Source organism: Bos mutus, chromosome 22, assembly GCF_027580195.1.
Source record: "Bos mutus isolate GX-2022 chromosome 22, NWIPB_WYAK_1.1, whole genome shotgun sequence".
Taxonomy (NCBI): domain Eukaryota; kingdom Metazoa; phylum Chordata; class Mammalia; order Artiodactyla; family Bovidae; genus Bos; species Bos mutus.
In genome coordinates, this window is record NC_091638.1 from 2,988,713 (window position 1) to 3,004,307 (window position 15,595).

Below are 15,595 nucleotides of genomic sequence, written 5' to 3' on the forward strand. Positions count from 1 at the left end.
GGCCTTACAAATAGCTGTGAAAAGAAGAGAACTGAAAAGCAAAGGAGAAAAGCAAAGATATACCCATTTGAATGCAGAGTTCCAAAGAATAGCAAGGAGAGATAAGAAAGCCTTCCTCAGCGATCAGTGCAAGGAAATAGAGGAAAACAACAGAATGGGAAAGACTAGAGATCTCTTCAAGAAAATTAGAGATACCAAGGGAACATTGCATGCAAAGATGGGCTCGTTAAAGGACAGAAATGGTATGGACCTAACAGAGCAGAAAATATTAAGAAGAGGTGGCAAGAATACACAGAAGAACTGTACAAAAAAGATCTTCACGACCCAGATAATCACAATGGTGTGATCACTCACCTAGAGCCAGACATCCTGGAATGTGAAGTCAAGTGGGCCTTAGAAAGCATCACTATGAACAAAGCTAGTGGAGGTGATGGAATTCCAGTGGAGCTATTTCAAATCCTGAAAGATGATGCTGTGCAAGTGCTGCACTCAATATGCCAGCAAATTTGGAAAACTCAGCAGAGGCCACGGCCACAAGACTGGAAAAGGTCAGTTTTCCTTCTAATCCCAAAGAAAGGCAATGCCAAAGAATGTGCAAACTACCGCACAATTGCACTCATCTCACACACTAGTAAAGTAATGCTCCAAATTCTCCAAGCCAGGCTTCAGCAATACGTGAACTGTGAACTTCCAGATATTCAAGCTGGTTTTAGAAAAGGCAGAGGAACCAGAGATCAAATTGCCAACATCTGCTGGATCATCAAAAAAGCGAGAGAATTCCAGAAAAACTCTATTTCTGCTTTATTGACTATGGCAAAATCTTTGACTGTGTGGATCACAATAAACTGGAAAATTCTGAAAGAGATGGGAATACCAGACCACCTGACCTGCCTCTTGAGAAACCTATATGCAGGTCAGGAAGCAACAGTTAGAACTGGACATGGAACAACAGACTGGTTCCAAATAGGAAAAGGAGTACATCAAGGCTATATATTATCACCCTGCTTATTATTTTTCATCCTAAGCTCCCACAAATCAGTGTGTCTTTTTTTTTTTTTTAAGATGTTTTTGAAGTCTGTATCGAATTAGTTACAATATTGCTTCTGTGTCTTGGTTCTGGCCACAAGGCATGTGGGATCTTAGCTCCCCAAACCAGCTTAACCCTTGTACCCCCAGGGGAATCCCTCCAGTGTGCCTTTTATACTCACAGTACATGGAGATTCAGACTAGGTGCATTTCAGACCTTGCTTGGTAGCCTTGTGTGTACAGTTTCAGTTCAGTTCAGTTCAGTCACTCAGTCGTGTCTGACTCTTTGCAACCCCATGAATCACAGCACGCCAGGCCTCCCTGTCCATCACCAACTCACGGAGTTCACTCAGACTCACATCCATTGAGTCAGTGATGCCATCCAGCCATCTCATCCTCTGTCGTCCCCTTCTCCTCCTGCCCCCAATCCCTCCCAGCGTCAGAGTCTTTTCCAGTGAGTCAACTCTTCGCATGAGGTGGCCAAAGGTACTAAGTTTCAGCTTTAGCATCATTCCTTCCAAAGAAATCCCAGGGCTGATCTCCTTCAGAATGGACTGGTTGGATCTCCTTGCAGTCCAAGGGACTCTCAAGAGTCTTCTCCAACACCACAGTTCAAAAGCATCAATTCTTCGGTGCTCAGCTTTCTTCACAGTCCAACTCTCACATCCATACATGACCACAGGAAAAACCATAGCCTTGACTAGACAGACCTTTGTTGGCAAAGTAATGTCTCTGCTTTTTAATATGCTATGTGTAGGTTTTAGAGGGCTATAAACCTAAGCTGACCAAATGGAGATAACTGTTTGGTATTGAATTCCTTTGTGCATCTGCCACTATATTATAAGTACATTGAAGTTAGGAACCATATTTGGTATTTAATGAATGCTTGATTAAAGAAATAAGTGTCCTGGAAATAACGTGAAGTGAAGTCGCTCAGTCGTGTCCGACTCTTTGCGACCCCTTGGACTGCAGCCTATCAGGCTCCTCCATCCATGGGATTTTCCAGGCAAGAGTACTGGAGTGGGGTGCCATTGCCTTCTCCCTGGAAATAAAAGCTATGTTTAACTCATCTGTGATAAGGAGCAAGGATTTTTGTTTGTTCTAATCCTTTCCCTGACCTTACGTGAATCAAAGATATTCCTAGACAGCAGAATGTCACAAAGTCTTAACATAAAAACTAACAGGTGACTTTCTCTCCTCATCTTAGCATTCGACAATCATGAGCATGCCTTCTTTAGTCCATACTGTCCTAGAAAAGGTAGTCATCTGTGGATACCTTTTATTTATTAATTTTTCTATTTAAAGATCATATTCAAAACATTTTTGAAAGAACAAAGGAAGAGTGATCTTAAAAGTTTAATAATAATTAAATACAGCTGTACCAGTTTTTATTCTGTATTTCCCGGTTATAAAAGTTTTATACTTGAAATGGTCAGTGTTGCCTGAGTGAAGCTAAGCGTTGGTTGTGAGCCTGAACACACCTGTCTTGTCAGTACTGCACCAGGTTCCAGCACACCTCCAGCTGGCCCTCCGCACTAGCAGTCCTGGGTCTTCTTGTGCTTGCTTTCATAAAATACAATGCTTTTGTAAACATCGCTGGCTACTAATTTTTTTTTTTTTGTAGAGAAGATAGTCATCTTTTTTGCTTCTTAATTTTTAAAAATTTTAGTTTTTTGACTTATACATCCCGTCCCACAAATGCTAGTTCCTTGTGATCATCTTTGCTTATAAGCCAGGCCTGAGTATTTGGGTCACATACACACCAGCACGGGAGAACGCCACCGTGGGTCCCTACCACGTGGGGTGTGCCGGTTCCTGTTACAGGACACCAGGTGCCTCTTGTTAGGTGACCGATGGGATGAGGAGGCCTCGTTTCCTTTTTGTCCTGCAGAGTTTGTTATTTACTCATCAGTTCCTGATTTTTGAGAAGGTCATCTGGGATACTGTCATCTGAAGATAGTAGTTGGTGGTTGTATTCATAGTAGGTAGTTTTGTCGTCGTCAGCAGAATCTGGAGCTCTGCTTTCAGGTCTTAGCATGCATTTTCTGATTCATCTAATAAGTGAGAATCATCTTTTTGTTAGTTTTCCTTCTTCTGCTACAGGCAGTGCAGTTAGTTCATTATGGCGGCTATCACAAATTACACACAGTTAGTACCATAAAACAACACAGATGTGTGACATTACACTCTAACTCAGAGGTATGACACAGGTCTTTCTGGGTTAATATCCACATGTTGGCAGAGCTGCGTTCCCTTCTGGAAGCTCAATGAGAGAGTCCGTTTCTTTGCTTTTTCAGTTTCTAGAAACTATCTTAGCATGAGCTGCTTAACAAAAATAACATAAACTGATGATCCATAAACAACAAAACTTCATTCTCACAGGTTTAGATGCTGGAAGTCCTAGCATCCGTGCCTCCCTTTTCCCTTTCTCAGGACCCTGGTGATTCCTCTGGGACCCCCTGGATAATCCAGGATAATCTCCTTATTTGGTTGTAGCTGATTAGTAACTGTAATTCCCCTTTGCCATATAACCTGACATTCATTGGGTTCTGGGAGCAGGATTTGGAAATCTTTGGGGTCTCTTATTCTACCTAACATAATCAGGAAGTGAAAAAAAAAAAAGATCTTAACTGTGTTCAAAGAAAGCAAACATTAAAAAGACTCCTTTTCTATATTGATAAATTATAATGTAATATGCCAGATGATCCAGTAAGAAAACTGATAAAATAGTGGTTTATTTCACTGTTGAATCATTCTTCTAGCTGATTCTGGGCTTCCCTGGTGGCTGAGAGGTTAAAGCATCTGCCTGCAATGAGGGAGACCCGAGTTCGATCCCTGGGTCAGGAAGATCTCCTGGAGAAGGAAATGGCAACCCACTCCAGTATTCTTGCCTAGAGAATCCCATGGGCGGAGGAGCCTGGTGGGCTACAGTCCACGGGCGCAAAGAGTCGGACACGACTGAGCGATTTCACTTTCTTTCTAGCTGATTCCATCATTATGTTTTCTTATTTTAGTCAGTTTTAGCATAGTTGAAAATAACTGATGAGTCATGATGAAAGAAGTCCTAGGATGATCTAGTAAAAAGTTTCAAAATGTAGGAAAAAGATCATTGAGTCTATGTTGTATCTTATCTTTACACAAAGTTCTAGTGAGTCCATATGATAATTGCAAGATAGAAATGAGTTTTATTATATTACAAAGTATCTGTTTTCTTTGGTTTTTTGGAAGGCCTCAGAAAAAATGAAAATCAAAATATCTTTAAAATAGTTAGAAATTAAAATTGGGTCCAGTGGACCCTGATCTCTACTCAGAGGGTCAGCCTCTTGGTCCCCTTACCTTCTGTGATGCCCCGAGGTCCTCCCGTCTTTCAGGTGCCCGTGTTTCCACTGACCCTTGAATATTGGCAGCCTAGTGGTTACCTGGGCCCTCTTTACTTTTCCTTATTTTTCATAAGTGACTGATGCCACACCAGTGTCTTCCACTTGCCTCAGCCCGACAATCCACTTGGGTGTTTCACGGGCTCCTCCCAGCTGGACGTGTCTGAAGCATGCGCTGATCTCTGCCTTCCAGCTCGCGTAGTTCTCTGCAGAAGAAAGCCTGATCATGCCGTTCCGCTGTGCGGAGCCCCTCTGAGGGCTTCCACTGCCTCAGGACGGAGCCCGACGCGGAACGCCGCCTGCGGTCGTGGCTGGCACACGCCCGCCCTGCCCCACCTCCCGTCCCCAAGCGGAGTGAACGAGTGGCGTTTTTATGAGCCTGTGTATAAGTACTGAAAGAATGCATGAAAAAACACTTTAATCAGTTAATGCCTGTGAAAGCCTGTCCTAACTCACTGGCTAGTGCCTGGTACACAGTAAAGAGAAGTGTTAGCTGTTGTTGTTACTATTACGAGGCAGGAATGTAAGTGACTTTTCATTTTCATTCTACTCCGATAATTTAAGAAATAAATGATATGAGATTAACATATACATATTACTGTATATAAAGTAGATAATTAAAAAGGACCTACTTACTGTGTAGCACAGGCAACTCTTCTCAATACTCTGTAATGACCTATGTGGGAAAAGAATCTGAAAGAGAGCAGGTATGCGTATACGGATGACTGACTCTGCTGCACGCCTGAGACTGACAACGCTATTTGTCAACTATACGCCAGTATAAAGTAAAAACTAAAAAAGGAACAGATAAATGAGGTATTTGCAGCTGGATCCTCTGCTGAGCGTTGACGTGATGGCATTTTGGTGATTTCCCCGTCTGCAGTGTTTTCGACTCACCTTTGGAAACGGAAACGTTTTGAAGGCGTGAGTTCAGTTAGGAAGTCACTGTTTTGGTGACTGAGCCTCGAGAAAGATGAGGTGGCTTCTGCGTGTTTATGTTTTCCATTGAGTGATTAATTTTATGGATCTCTCGAAAAACTGTCTCTGAAATTTTGTTGTTGTCAGAATGTTTGCTGGCAGATCATTTATCCATCGTTTCAAGTACATTTCTGTTTTTATTTTTATCTAGTTTCCTATAAGGAAGCAGTTTTATGCTTAAGATTTCCTGTTGTGCAGTTGATGAAATGTTTTGAATTGAGGGTGATTTAAAAATCTTCTTGCTACATTTCTTCAGTAAGCAAGACCTCCTAAATGTCTTTCTTTTCGATTAGATTGAAGTTCCAGATTTAAAAGTGAGACCATCAAGATGGTGGTTTAGTCATAGAAATATTACACAGAACTTACATGTCAAAAATTCTAAATTACATTGGTACCTAAATAGAGCTCTGCTTTTTATAATGCCTGAAACAAAATAGGTACTTTATTAAGTACTTCACTTATTGAGGAAATAAAAGTACTAGAAAGTTAGAAATAAGTGCTATGTCTAAAGATAGTTGTGTAAAAATTCATAAGCTCAGGATTGTTTAGAAAATATAAATTGTTTGAATTATAAAAGGAGTGGTTCAGAAATAATGAAACATTGGAATTACTTCTTTTAATCTGGTATGTTTTTAAATTGATATCTCTCATTGAATGCTATCGTCCTACCTGGATGACTGTGTCTGCCAAATTGTATGTTGCTTGAAACTGATGACGTGTGGAAGGTCAGTCTTCCTGCTCCCATCCACACTTTGTTGCTCATCCTCGGCTTCATCAGGAAACCTAATTATGGCAGTTATTTAAATATTAACATACATTCCAAAGTTCATAAATTAAATGAGTGAAAAGCAATGAATTCCAAACCATTTCTCTCTTACTGCTTTTATATGGAGTTTCCCTAAGTTTTTCTTATATAAACTGGAAATTATGTATTCTTGTACTTAATTACAGTATGGTTCTTTTGCCGATTATCTTAGACTAAAGTTGGGAGAAGACTTTATCTCTGTTTTCTCTAGCTTCACTTGATGCAGATTTTATCCTGCTCACAGAATATGTTTCCCATCGTTTATTTTATATGACATTCAGTGGTTTCTTTCAGAGAAAGGAATTTCAAAAGAAAGAATTTCATGTTCTTGATATTTTAAAGAAAAAAGTCTTGAATGCTGTCTTTAAGCCCAAACTTCTTTAAAGTTTGGAATAACTTTTAATCATCTCTTTACTCTCACTCTTTACTGATATTTATTTGCATTACATTAAGGTATATGTAAGTGAATGACAGTTCATTTTCATAGTGGTTAAAGGTGAATATTTATTTACAGGTGTACAAACTTTTTAACACTTAATATTGAGAGACAGAAGTGATTTAAATTGGGCTTGTTTCAGAATACCATTGTAGAAATCAGCTGGCGACATCACCATCATATGAAGGTTTGCTAATGTGGTTTGAAAGATGGATCCTCATTAAAATAGTGTTGCTAAACAAGTGACAGAAACCTTACAAACAGCTTGAGGCTTCGGGCCAGTCACAGTTACTCCTGAGGAGATCTGGACAAGTGTGAAAATGCAGAGACTGTGCCTTTATGGCCATCGGAACACACACGTGCTATCTGGAGCCACTTCCCTACTTGAGGACATTTTTAGTCACGTTAGAGAAAACAGGTCTTAACGTAAGTCAGTGCCTGAGCGTTCGCTTGTAAATTTGTCAAGTGTTAGAGTACTGAGTGTTGAATTCAGAGAATATACTGTTGGTAGGAGCCCTTGCATTCGTGTTTTCTGGAAAGGGACTGGGGTTTGGTCAATGCGCACGTGTTTACGAGGGGAGGTCCCTGATGCCCACGATCTTTCTGTGGATGCTATCGTCCGAGTGAGCTGGTCCAGTCTCCGAATGACAGTGGGGCTGCGAGGAGCCAGCCCACGGCCCGTCACCACCGTTGAACATTCGTCACCTCTGGATTAACTTTGTTCACGCTCCCATTGAGGGTAGCTCATGCTTTAATTCTTGCTTAGGATCGTAACCCTTGCCTCTGGAAAGGCAGGTCTTCGCATCAGGCTGTGTGGAGAACAGTACCGTGGAAGGATGCTAATGACTTCCAGAGTGCAGGCTAGTGGGCTTTCCAGTGGGCTTGCTGCCTCTCTTCAGGACCTCCGATGAGAAGGACCTGATCCTGCATTGGCTTTGCCTTTTTTTAAAAGAGAAATGTTTTTTCCCTTTTTTTAGAAAAAAATAGTTTTACGTGTTTATTCTTGGCTGTGCAGGGCCTTTGTTGCTGTGCAGGCTTTTCTCCAGCTCTGGTGAGCGGGGGCTCCTCTCTGGTTGCGGTGTGTGGCTTTTCCCTGCGGTGGCTCTCTGGTTGCGGAGCACAGGCTCTAGGGCACACAGGCTTCAGTAGCGGTGGCACCCAGGCTCTAGAGCGCAGGCTCACAGCAGTTGCGTTGCACAAGGCTTAATTGGTCCACGGCATGTGAGATCCTCCCAGCTCAAGCATCGAGGTCGTGTCTCCTGCGCTGACAGGCAGGTTTCTTTTCCACTGAGTCACCAGGGAAGCCCCTGCTTTGCCTTTTTGCGTCGCAGAGGACACAGGAAGTCTCCTTTGCTCTGATTTGGCCACATGCCCAGCTCATCGGCACAGAGACCACAAGAGCGTGTGTCGATGAGTGTAAAAGATGCCTGATTCAGTTCAGGACTCAGAGCAAATGGTCGCAGTCCTGAGACTGGTGAACATCTAGTTCACGGAGCCCGTGACCCGCACTGGAGCATCGCTGCCCCACGGCTGTGACCAGACGTGCCCTCCGTCTGGAGTCAGGCCCCTCCCGCACCAGCAGGCCTGGTTTCCGCCCGTCCACACCCCGCAGACTGCGCTGATGCTGCAGACAGACGGACGTCTGTGCCTGAGGCCTCTCGGTCCAGCACAGCCCCTCGATGTCCGTCGTTTTCAGTTTGCTTGTGTTCAAAGCCACTTGTTACACATTATGTGTCTTCATGGGGACTCCTGAAGTTACCTGCTTGTTTTAAGATGATTATAAATCATATTCCATAGTAGCTGGAAGGGTAAGAAGAGAATCCAGATAATTTTATACTAAATGATGATACAAGCTTCTTGGTGAGGGTGGTGTCGTATTTTAAAGTCTGACATGGACATGGCTGGTTACAGATGAGGTGGCCGAGGCTGGGACTAGAGACCACTGGGGAGGGGGAGGACCGAGACAGCTGGGGAGAGTCGCTGCTAGAGAAGGGGCGCCCCGTGCCTGACCCAAGGAGGGGCTGAGGAGCAAGCTGGTCTGCCCCAGCACAGGCCAGGTTGAGCAGCGGGCGCTGTGACTGGACTCCGGCACCAGGGTTCTGTGGGTCGGGGCTCCTGAGAAGGCAGGACCCCGAGGGGGCCAGTAGGATTTGAGGGGCAAACTGCCAGAATGGAAATGTGATAGAAAGCCATTTAGATTCTGGGTCACCTCAGAGTTGACTCAGGAATGGGATGGGAACCCTGGGGTCAAAGTAAAGGACCATGGCAGGTTGTCTGAAGGAAACGGGGTTGAAGGATGCCATCAGTAGTCATAGAAACTGGACCCCAGGAAGGGCTGTGTCTGATACAACCCCCTTCACTCTCCCTACTCATCTCTTCTGGAATATACTCTTTTATTTTAAAAAATTGGGAGTATAGTTGATTTACAATTACAGCAAAGTGACTCCGTTTTATATATATATATGTTTATGGGTGTATATGTGTGTGTGTGTGTGTGTATACACATATGTTTATGGGTTTCCCTGGTGGCTCAGTGGTAAAGAACCTGCCTGCAATGCAAGAGACACAGGAGACGCGGGTTCGATCCCTGTGTCAGGAAGATCCTCTGGGGGAGGGCATGGCGACCCACTCCAGTATTATTGCCTAGAGAATCCCATGCACAGAGGAGCCTGGCGGGCTACAGTCTATGGGGTTGCAAAGAGTCATACATGACTAAAGTGACTGAGCACGCACACACGTATCTGTGTGTGTGTGTGTGTATTCTTTTTAAAATCTTCTTTTCCATGGTGGTTATCACAGGACACTGACTGTAGTTCCCTGTGCTGCACAGTGGGATCTGTTGTTCATCCATGGAGTACATGCTTCCTCTCTGTAGACAGACCTTGGGGATGCTGTGGTTTGCTTCCAGACCAATGCAAAACACTCAGCATCACAGTAGAGCGAGTCACACGCAGTCTTTGGCTTCCTAGTGCATATAAAAGTTATATCCACACTGCATTGTAGACTATGAAGTGTGTAATAGTATTACATCTAAAAAAACACTGTACATGCCTTCAGTAAGGATACTTTATTGCTGAAAAATGCTAACGCTCCTCTGAGCCCTGATCCTTGAGTGAGTCGTAATCTTTTTGCAGGAAGCGGGTCTTGCCTTGATGTCGGTGGCTGCTGACTGATCAGGGTGGGGTTGCTGAAGGTTGATGTGGGTTTCTTAGAATAAGAGAGCAGTAATAAAGTTTGCTGCACAGGACTCTTCGTTTTAGGAACGATTTCTCTTCTGCCTGCAGTGTGCCAGTTGGTGGCATTTGATTTGGTGGAGAACTTTCAAAACTGGAGTCAGTCCTCTCAAAGTCTGCTGCTGCTGCTTTCTCAACTAAGTTTCTGTAATATTCTAAACCCTCGGTTGTCATTTCAGCAAGGTTTATAGCATCTTCCCCAGAAGTAGACTCCATTTCAGGACCCCACAGTCTTTGTTCATTCTTAAGCAACTTCTCTGGTCAGGTGTGATCAGGAGACGAAGCAGTCCATCCCATTTTTAGGCTCCACTTCTAATTCTAGCTCTCCTGCTGTTTTCTCCGTGTCTGCAGTTACAGTAGTAACGTCAGAGATCACCGATCACAGGTCAACATAACAATTGTAGTACTGACAGAGTCTGAAGCACTGCGAGAGTTGCCACAGCGTGGCACAGAGACATGAATGCAAAGCGGCAAACGAAGTACGTCTGAGTTAGAAATCCTGCTTCACCTCTGCATTCCGTGTGTCACTGTGAAGCAACTCCTTCTTTACCTCAGGGCTCCCCTCCCTCCTTTCAGATCTACCACCTTTTATTCACGTTCACGTCTTTTGTGGAACATGTACTGTGTGAGTGCCGAGCACAATCTAGGCCAGAGATGTTAAATGAATGAAGATTTTAGAGCTGTTTAAACTTACAGAGATGTAATTACAGATCATTTTTTCTCTTCCAAATTTTTTATTTCAGATTTCACTAAGTGTTGCAAGGACTCTGGAGTCCTTATGGTAGTAAAATGCCGGAAAGAGAATTCTGCACTGAAAGACTGTCTAACATCTTAGTAAGTAGTAGCCTTGGTGTTTGTGTTCCTGCGTGTATGTGTGTAATGTGTTGGAGGTGAGAGTGTTATTTAACTCACTCTGTGTCATATATTCTGTACTTTTCCCCCACCAGATTCATCGTATTGTTGGCTGAGTCTAAAATTTTAATTTGGTAAAGATGCTTCTACAAGGGGCACAACATATTTATGAAGGGTCTTTTCAAGTTATGTGTGTTTGTCAGCATTTTATCTGATTAAAATATTAGGTCAGCCATAAAAATACATGATTTTTCATAGGATTTAATAAATGCCTTTTCATGAACAGGTTAATCTATTGAATATATTATGCTTATGTTTATCTTTTAATGAAAAGGTAATTTTACCAGCCTTAGGATCTTTTGGATGAATATATTTAACTTCTAGGAGAGTTGTAATAAATCAGACAAAGGAAACAAAGGTATATTTAGATTTCTGAAGTTAAATTACTTTAAAAAATAGTTCTTAAATGTGCTCACTGATACTTCATTGTAGTTTGTTGAGTCTTAAAGTAAAAGTGTGTGGAGTTCTTTGAACGCAGGTGCTTTCTGCTCGTCGCCCCAGATTTCATTATCACCCACGTTTCTGACGGGGTGTGGCGGGTGCAGCGCTTTCGTGAGCAGGGAGCTGGCAGTCGTTGTGAGATCAGACGACCGTGAGGTCAGAACAGATCAGTACCTTCTGTACTCGGCTCCCCTGGCCTGCTAGCATCTATGTCAGATACTTCTTAGATGATTACATAAAAAGAAAGTGGTGATTATCTGAATCTTAAATTGTTTACTTTTTTGATAACAAATAAGGTACACATGGATTTACGTGCTCTTAGAATACTGATTATCTGCATTTATAGATACGGAAACATACTCCAAGTCCACTCTTTTCTCAAGTTAATCATAAATAAAAACAATTCTAATAGCTGCTCTTTTTTATGAGCCCAGACCTGCACTGAGCATTTAACTGTGGAGAAATAAGAGTTCTGGTCCCTGGTGCCCCCAGGAGACACTGGATGCATGTGGGCCTCTTGCACGTCTGTGTGACTGTTAACTTCCCTGGGCACCTGACTCATGGCTTTTGACAGCTCAGTTTCAGTCTCCGTTGTGCCTGTTGCTCTCGGTTGGGACAGGGTGGCCCTGAAGCTGGGAGCAGGACTGTGGGGAGGGCAGCAGGCTGGTCTCCCGGGCCCCCTGGGGTTCAGCTCTGCTGTGCCCTGGGCAGGGTCCTTGCGCTCCAGCAGGAGATCATTCCTTACGTGGAAACACGTCACTCCAGCAATGGGGACGTAGAGGGTATCGATACCAGGTACTCAGAAGACGCCGGCTCTTGTTAAAAGTTCGTCTGTGTTATTTTCAGCTTTTGGTATGTGAATATTAATCATTGGAATATCCCGCTGTCTCTCGCCCTTGAGAGGGGGAAGAGAGGTCCTAGACCATCCGGGGGGCTGGGGGTTGGGGGGAGGCTGCCGCTGCTTGGAAGAGAGAGGAGCAGAGAGGAAACCGAGAGGAAGGACGGGAATGTGGGAAGGGAATGAGAGCTGCTGAGGAAGAATTCTACTTGACCACGAGTCTCCACCAGGTGGCTCAGTGGTAAAGAACCTGTCTGCCAGTGCAGATCTCAACCTGCCAGTGAGATGCGGATTTGATCCCTGGGTCAGAAAGATCCCCTGGAGAAGGAAATGGCAACCCATTCCAGTGTTCTTGCCTGGAGAATCCCTTGGACAGAGGAGCCTGGAAGGCTATGGTCCATAGGGTCACAAAGAGTTGGATACGATTAAAACGACTTAGCACTAGCACAACAAGTCTCAGCAAACTTGAAGAAATACTGTGTTTTCGTCTTTGCACAAGAGGCGCCTTTGCCCTACCTGCTGCTTTGCCCTACCTGCTTTGCACAAGAGGCGCCTTTGCCCTACCACAAGAGACACTTTGTGGGTGGAAGCACCACCCTCTGGCATCTCTGCCCAGTGACACGGGAAGCATCGATGGTTCGTGTTCTTTCATTTCCCCCATCTCATCTCGCTCGTCCCTCAGTAACCATGTCTGGCTTCTGCCCTCACCACCTGGAGCTGTGTTTCCAAAGGTTCCAGCATGTGTCTTTTACATTCTTTCTCTGTTACTAGACCCCCTTTCATCCTGTCTGCCCAGTGTCTCTGCCTACTTCTTCTCCATCTTTTCCTCCTGAACCTCTTCCTGAAAGCTACTTCCCCAGGGTCTCCTCTCCGTCTTCAATCTGAGAAAGCTCAGTCTGCACCCCGTGAAAGTCAGTGCTTCCTGTGGTCACGGCATTTCTCTGCTTTCTCCTGTGGGTCCTATACTGAACGCAGCTCCTCTGACTCCTGCCTTGTGTCTTTGGGAGTTCTGATCGTCTGGGATTCAGGATCTTCCTGATTGCATTTCCCCAATCTCTCCCAGCTCCACTGCATCCTTTTCACCAGAAAGTTGACTCCTTTAGATCATTGGGCCTTGTCATTTCCTGTCTGGATTATTGGAGTATTTATTGGGCATTTGGCCTGTAACCTTGCTGGCCCCTGGCGCCCCTTGGCCTGTGTGTGGTCCACAGTGCCCGGGTGGGCAGATTGGGCTTCTCATGGGGCAGGAATGGATTGCCATGATGTGGCCCTCGCCTTTCCAGCTGCCCCTCAGGCCCTTTGTCCAGCCCGTGACCTGTCGTGGTACCAGCTACACGTAGTTCTCCACACATCTCGGCTTCCCTCGTCTGTGGGTTCTTCCTCCGGGGCCTTCTGTGGGGATTGCTGTTGGTCCTTCAGAACGCAGCTCACACGTCTCCCGACAGCTGCCCGTTCTCCTCTTTACTCTGTCCTCCCTGGTGCCCCGGGCCACACGGCGTGCTGTGTGCATGTCATGGTGACGTCTGCTCACACGGGGCCCTGCTCCCCACTGTCCTATCCTGGGACATTGCTATTCAAGGAAGAACCGTTATTTTTTTTTTCCTTTCATTTGGTAGCCTCATCTTTACAATGAATTTATGACTATGACTAAAACAACCAGCTTGTAAAGATTGTGCTTGATGAACTGGATGTCTGAATTTATTATTAAAGCAGGCTTATCTTACATGCTTGCAAAGTGATTTGCTTTAAAAGATTTTTGTTTTCCTTCTCGCAGCTATAAAGATCCAGCCTTTTATGAAGAATGCAAAATGGAATACCTGAAGGAAAGGGAGGAATTCAGAAGAACTGGAATTCCTACCAAGAAAAGGCTACAGAAGCTTCCCACAAGTATGTAGGCAAATATTCAAGATGATGCTCAGGAACGCCAGTGTTCATGGAAATCAGTCACCTGAAATAATGGACTCAGGGAAGTGCGTTTCCTTTATCCTTAATTATGGAAATAACTTTATCTGAAATAAAGATTTTTTTTTTTAACCTCAAAGTTATTGACTGATAAGAGCAAGCAGGGAACTGGGACATGGTTTGCCTGGTCGTAATAGGTTTTAAATAGATGGTCTCACAACTATAGTTCTCTAACAGTGACAATGAATTTTAGGTTTCCACACAAATATTACTCGTCAGTGTATGGACTCATCATGGAGCCAGAAGTGACTAAAGGAGAGCAGGAGCCGACAGTCTCCAGAGGAGTCAGTACCTGGGCAGTGTAGCAGGACGGTCACGAGCCCGGCTTGACCACTGTATTAATAACTAAGCAGTTGGGATGCAAGTAGTCTCCACAGTTACCAAGACTGTGGATGTGAGGATTAACTGTGTTGCAGCTAAGTAGAATATGCAGGACCGCGTCTTGGACGAGGTAAATGCACTTCAGTGACTATTAGTAGAAGGCTTATTTGGAAACAGATACATGCTTATACATGAATTAGTTTTACTTTTTTTTTTTTTACTTGGCTGCATCAGGTCTCAACTGCAGTGTGTGGGCTCTTTCATCGTGGGGCACACTCTAGCTGTGGTGCCTGGGCTCCGCAGCTGCAGCACTCAGGCTTAGCTGCCCTGTGCCTTGTGGGATCTTAGTATCCTGACCAGGGATCAAACCCCTGTCCCAGGCAGGGAGGGTTCCAACCAGTGACCAGCAGGGAAGTCCCTGCTTACATCTTTAATAGAAAACTTCCTAAAATGTATTAACACTCCATGACCTGACGTGTTAATTCTGCCACTGAAAATATTTTAATGTTTTAAAAGTCTTCTTTATAAGGATGAATGGGCATTTTGTAACATAGTGATGAGTGTAAACATTTTCTGTCCCAGTGCAGTGATTTGGTTGCAGGCTTTTATATTAAAAGTTGCTTTTTTTTCATACAAGCTGTTAAGTCTTCACCATAGCCACTGCAACTAGTTTCCAGCTACTTTATATGTATTTACATATATGTATATATATTTATACGCATTTACGTAGTTCTTATTAAAATCACAAATAGAAATTCCTGCCTAAGATTTAACTTAGGCCCCAGTCCCATGAAACAGAATGAACAAGATTATAATCTTTTTGGTTTTTGGCTAAAATATCTGGTTTGTAATCTGTATTTTCCAGATACAAGGAAACTTTTCCCTTCAAGCTAATTACGACTTACAGCAACTTGGTAAATTACACTTTTGTTAAGTAGAATTGAGACATTTTCCTTTTCTACATGGTCCCTCTAGAAACTGGAAACTCTTAGGTGCCCTGCACCAGCACCTTTATCAGGCAAGGTGCAGAAATCTCTTAGGTATTTTGGGGACCTCAGAAAGAGGGGAACTCACCCACACGTGTAGGTATCGCACCACTTGTGTACAGATGAAAAGGCGGGAGACCAGGGCAGCAGACACCAGTGTGGGGTAAGCAAGCCCGTGCACTGCTGGGGGCCTTTTTCTGTCGAGCAGTCCGATGACTTAAATGAAGAAAGGGAAAGATACTTTGAAAGCTACATACAACCTGTGGCTATTCTGTAGGGG

The 15,595-nt window shown here is 44.0% G+C and overlaps 1 protein-coding gene across 1 annotated transcript in view; it reads left to right on the forward strand.

The window, feature by feature from the left end:
- The window catches only part of CMC1 (C-X9-C motif containing 1), a 75,797-nt gene extending 61,717 nt beyond the window's left edge, over window positions 1–14,080 (forward strand). The window contains exons 3-4 of the mRNA XM_070360046.1: window positions 10,599–10,689; window positions 13,821–14,080. Of these exons, the coding sequence (XP_070216147.1) occupies window positions 10,599–10,689; window positions 13,821–13,941 (212 nt within the window). The 3' untranslated portion in view covers window positions 13,942–14,080. The remainder of the gene's footprint in view (window positions 1–10,598; window positions 10,690–13,820) is intronic.
- Window positions 14,081–15,595: the final 1,515 nt, after the last annotated feature.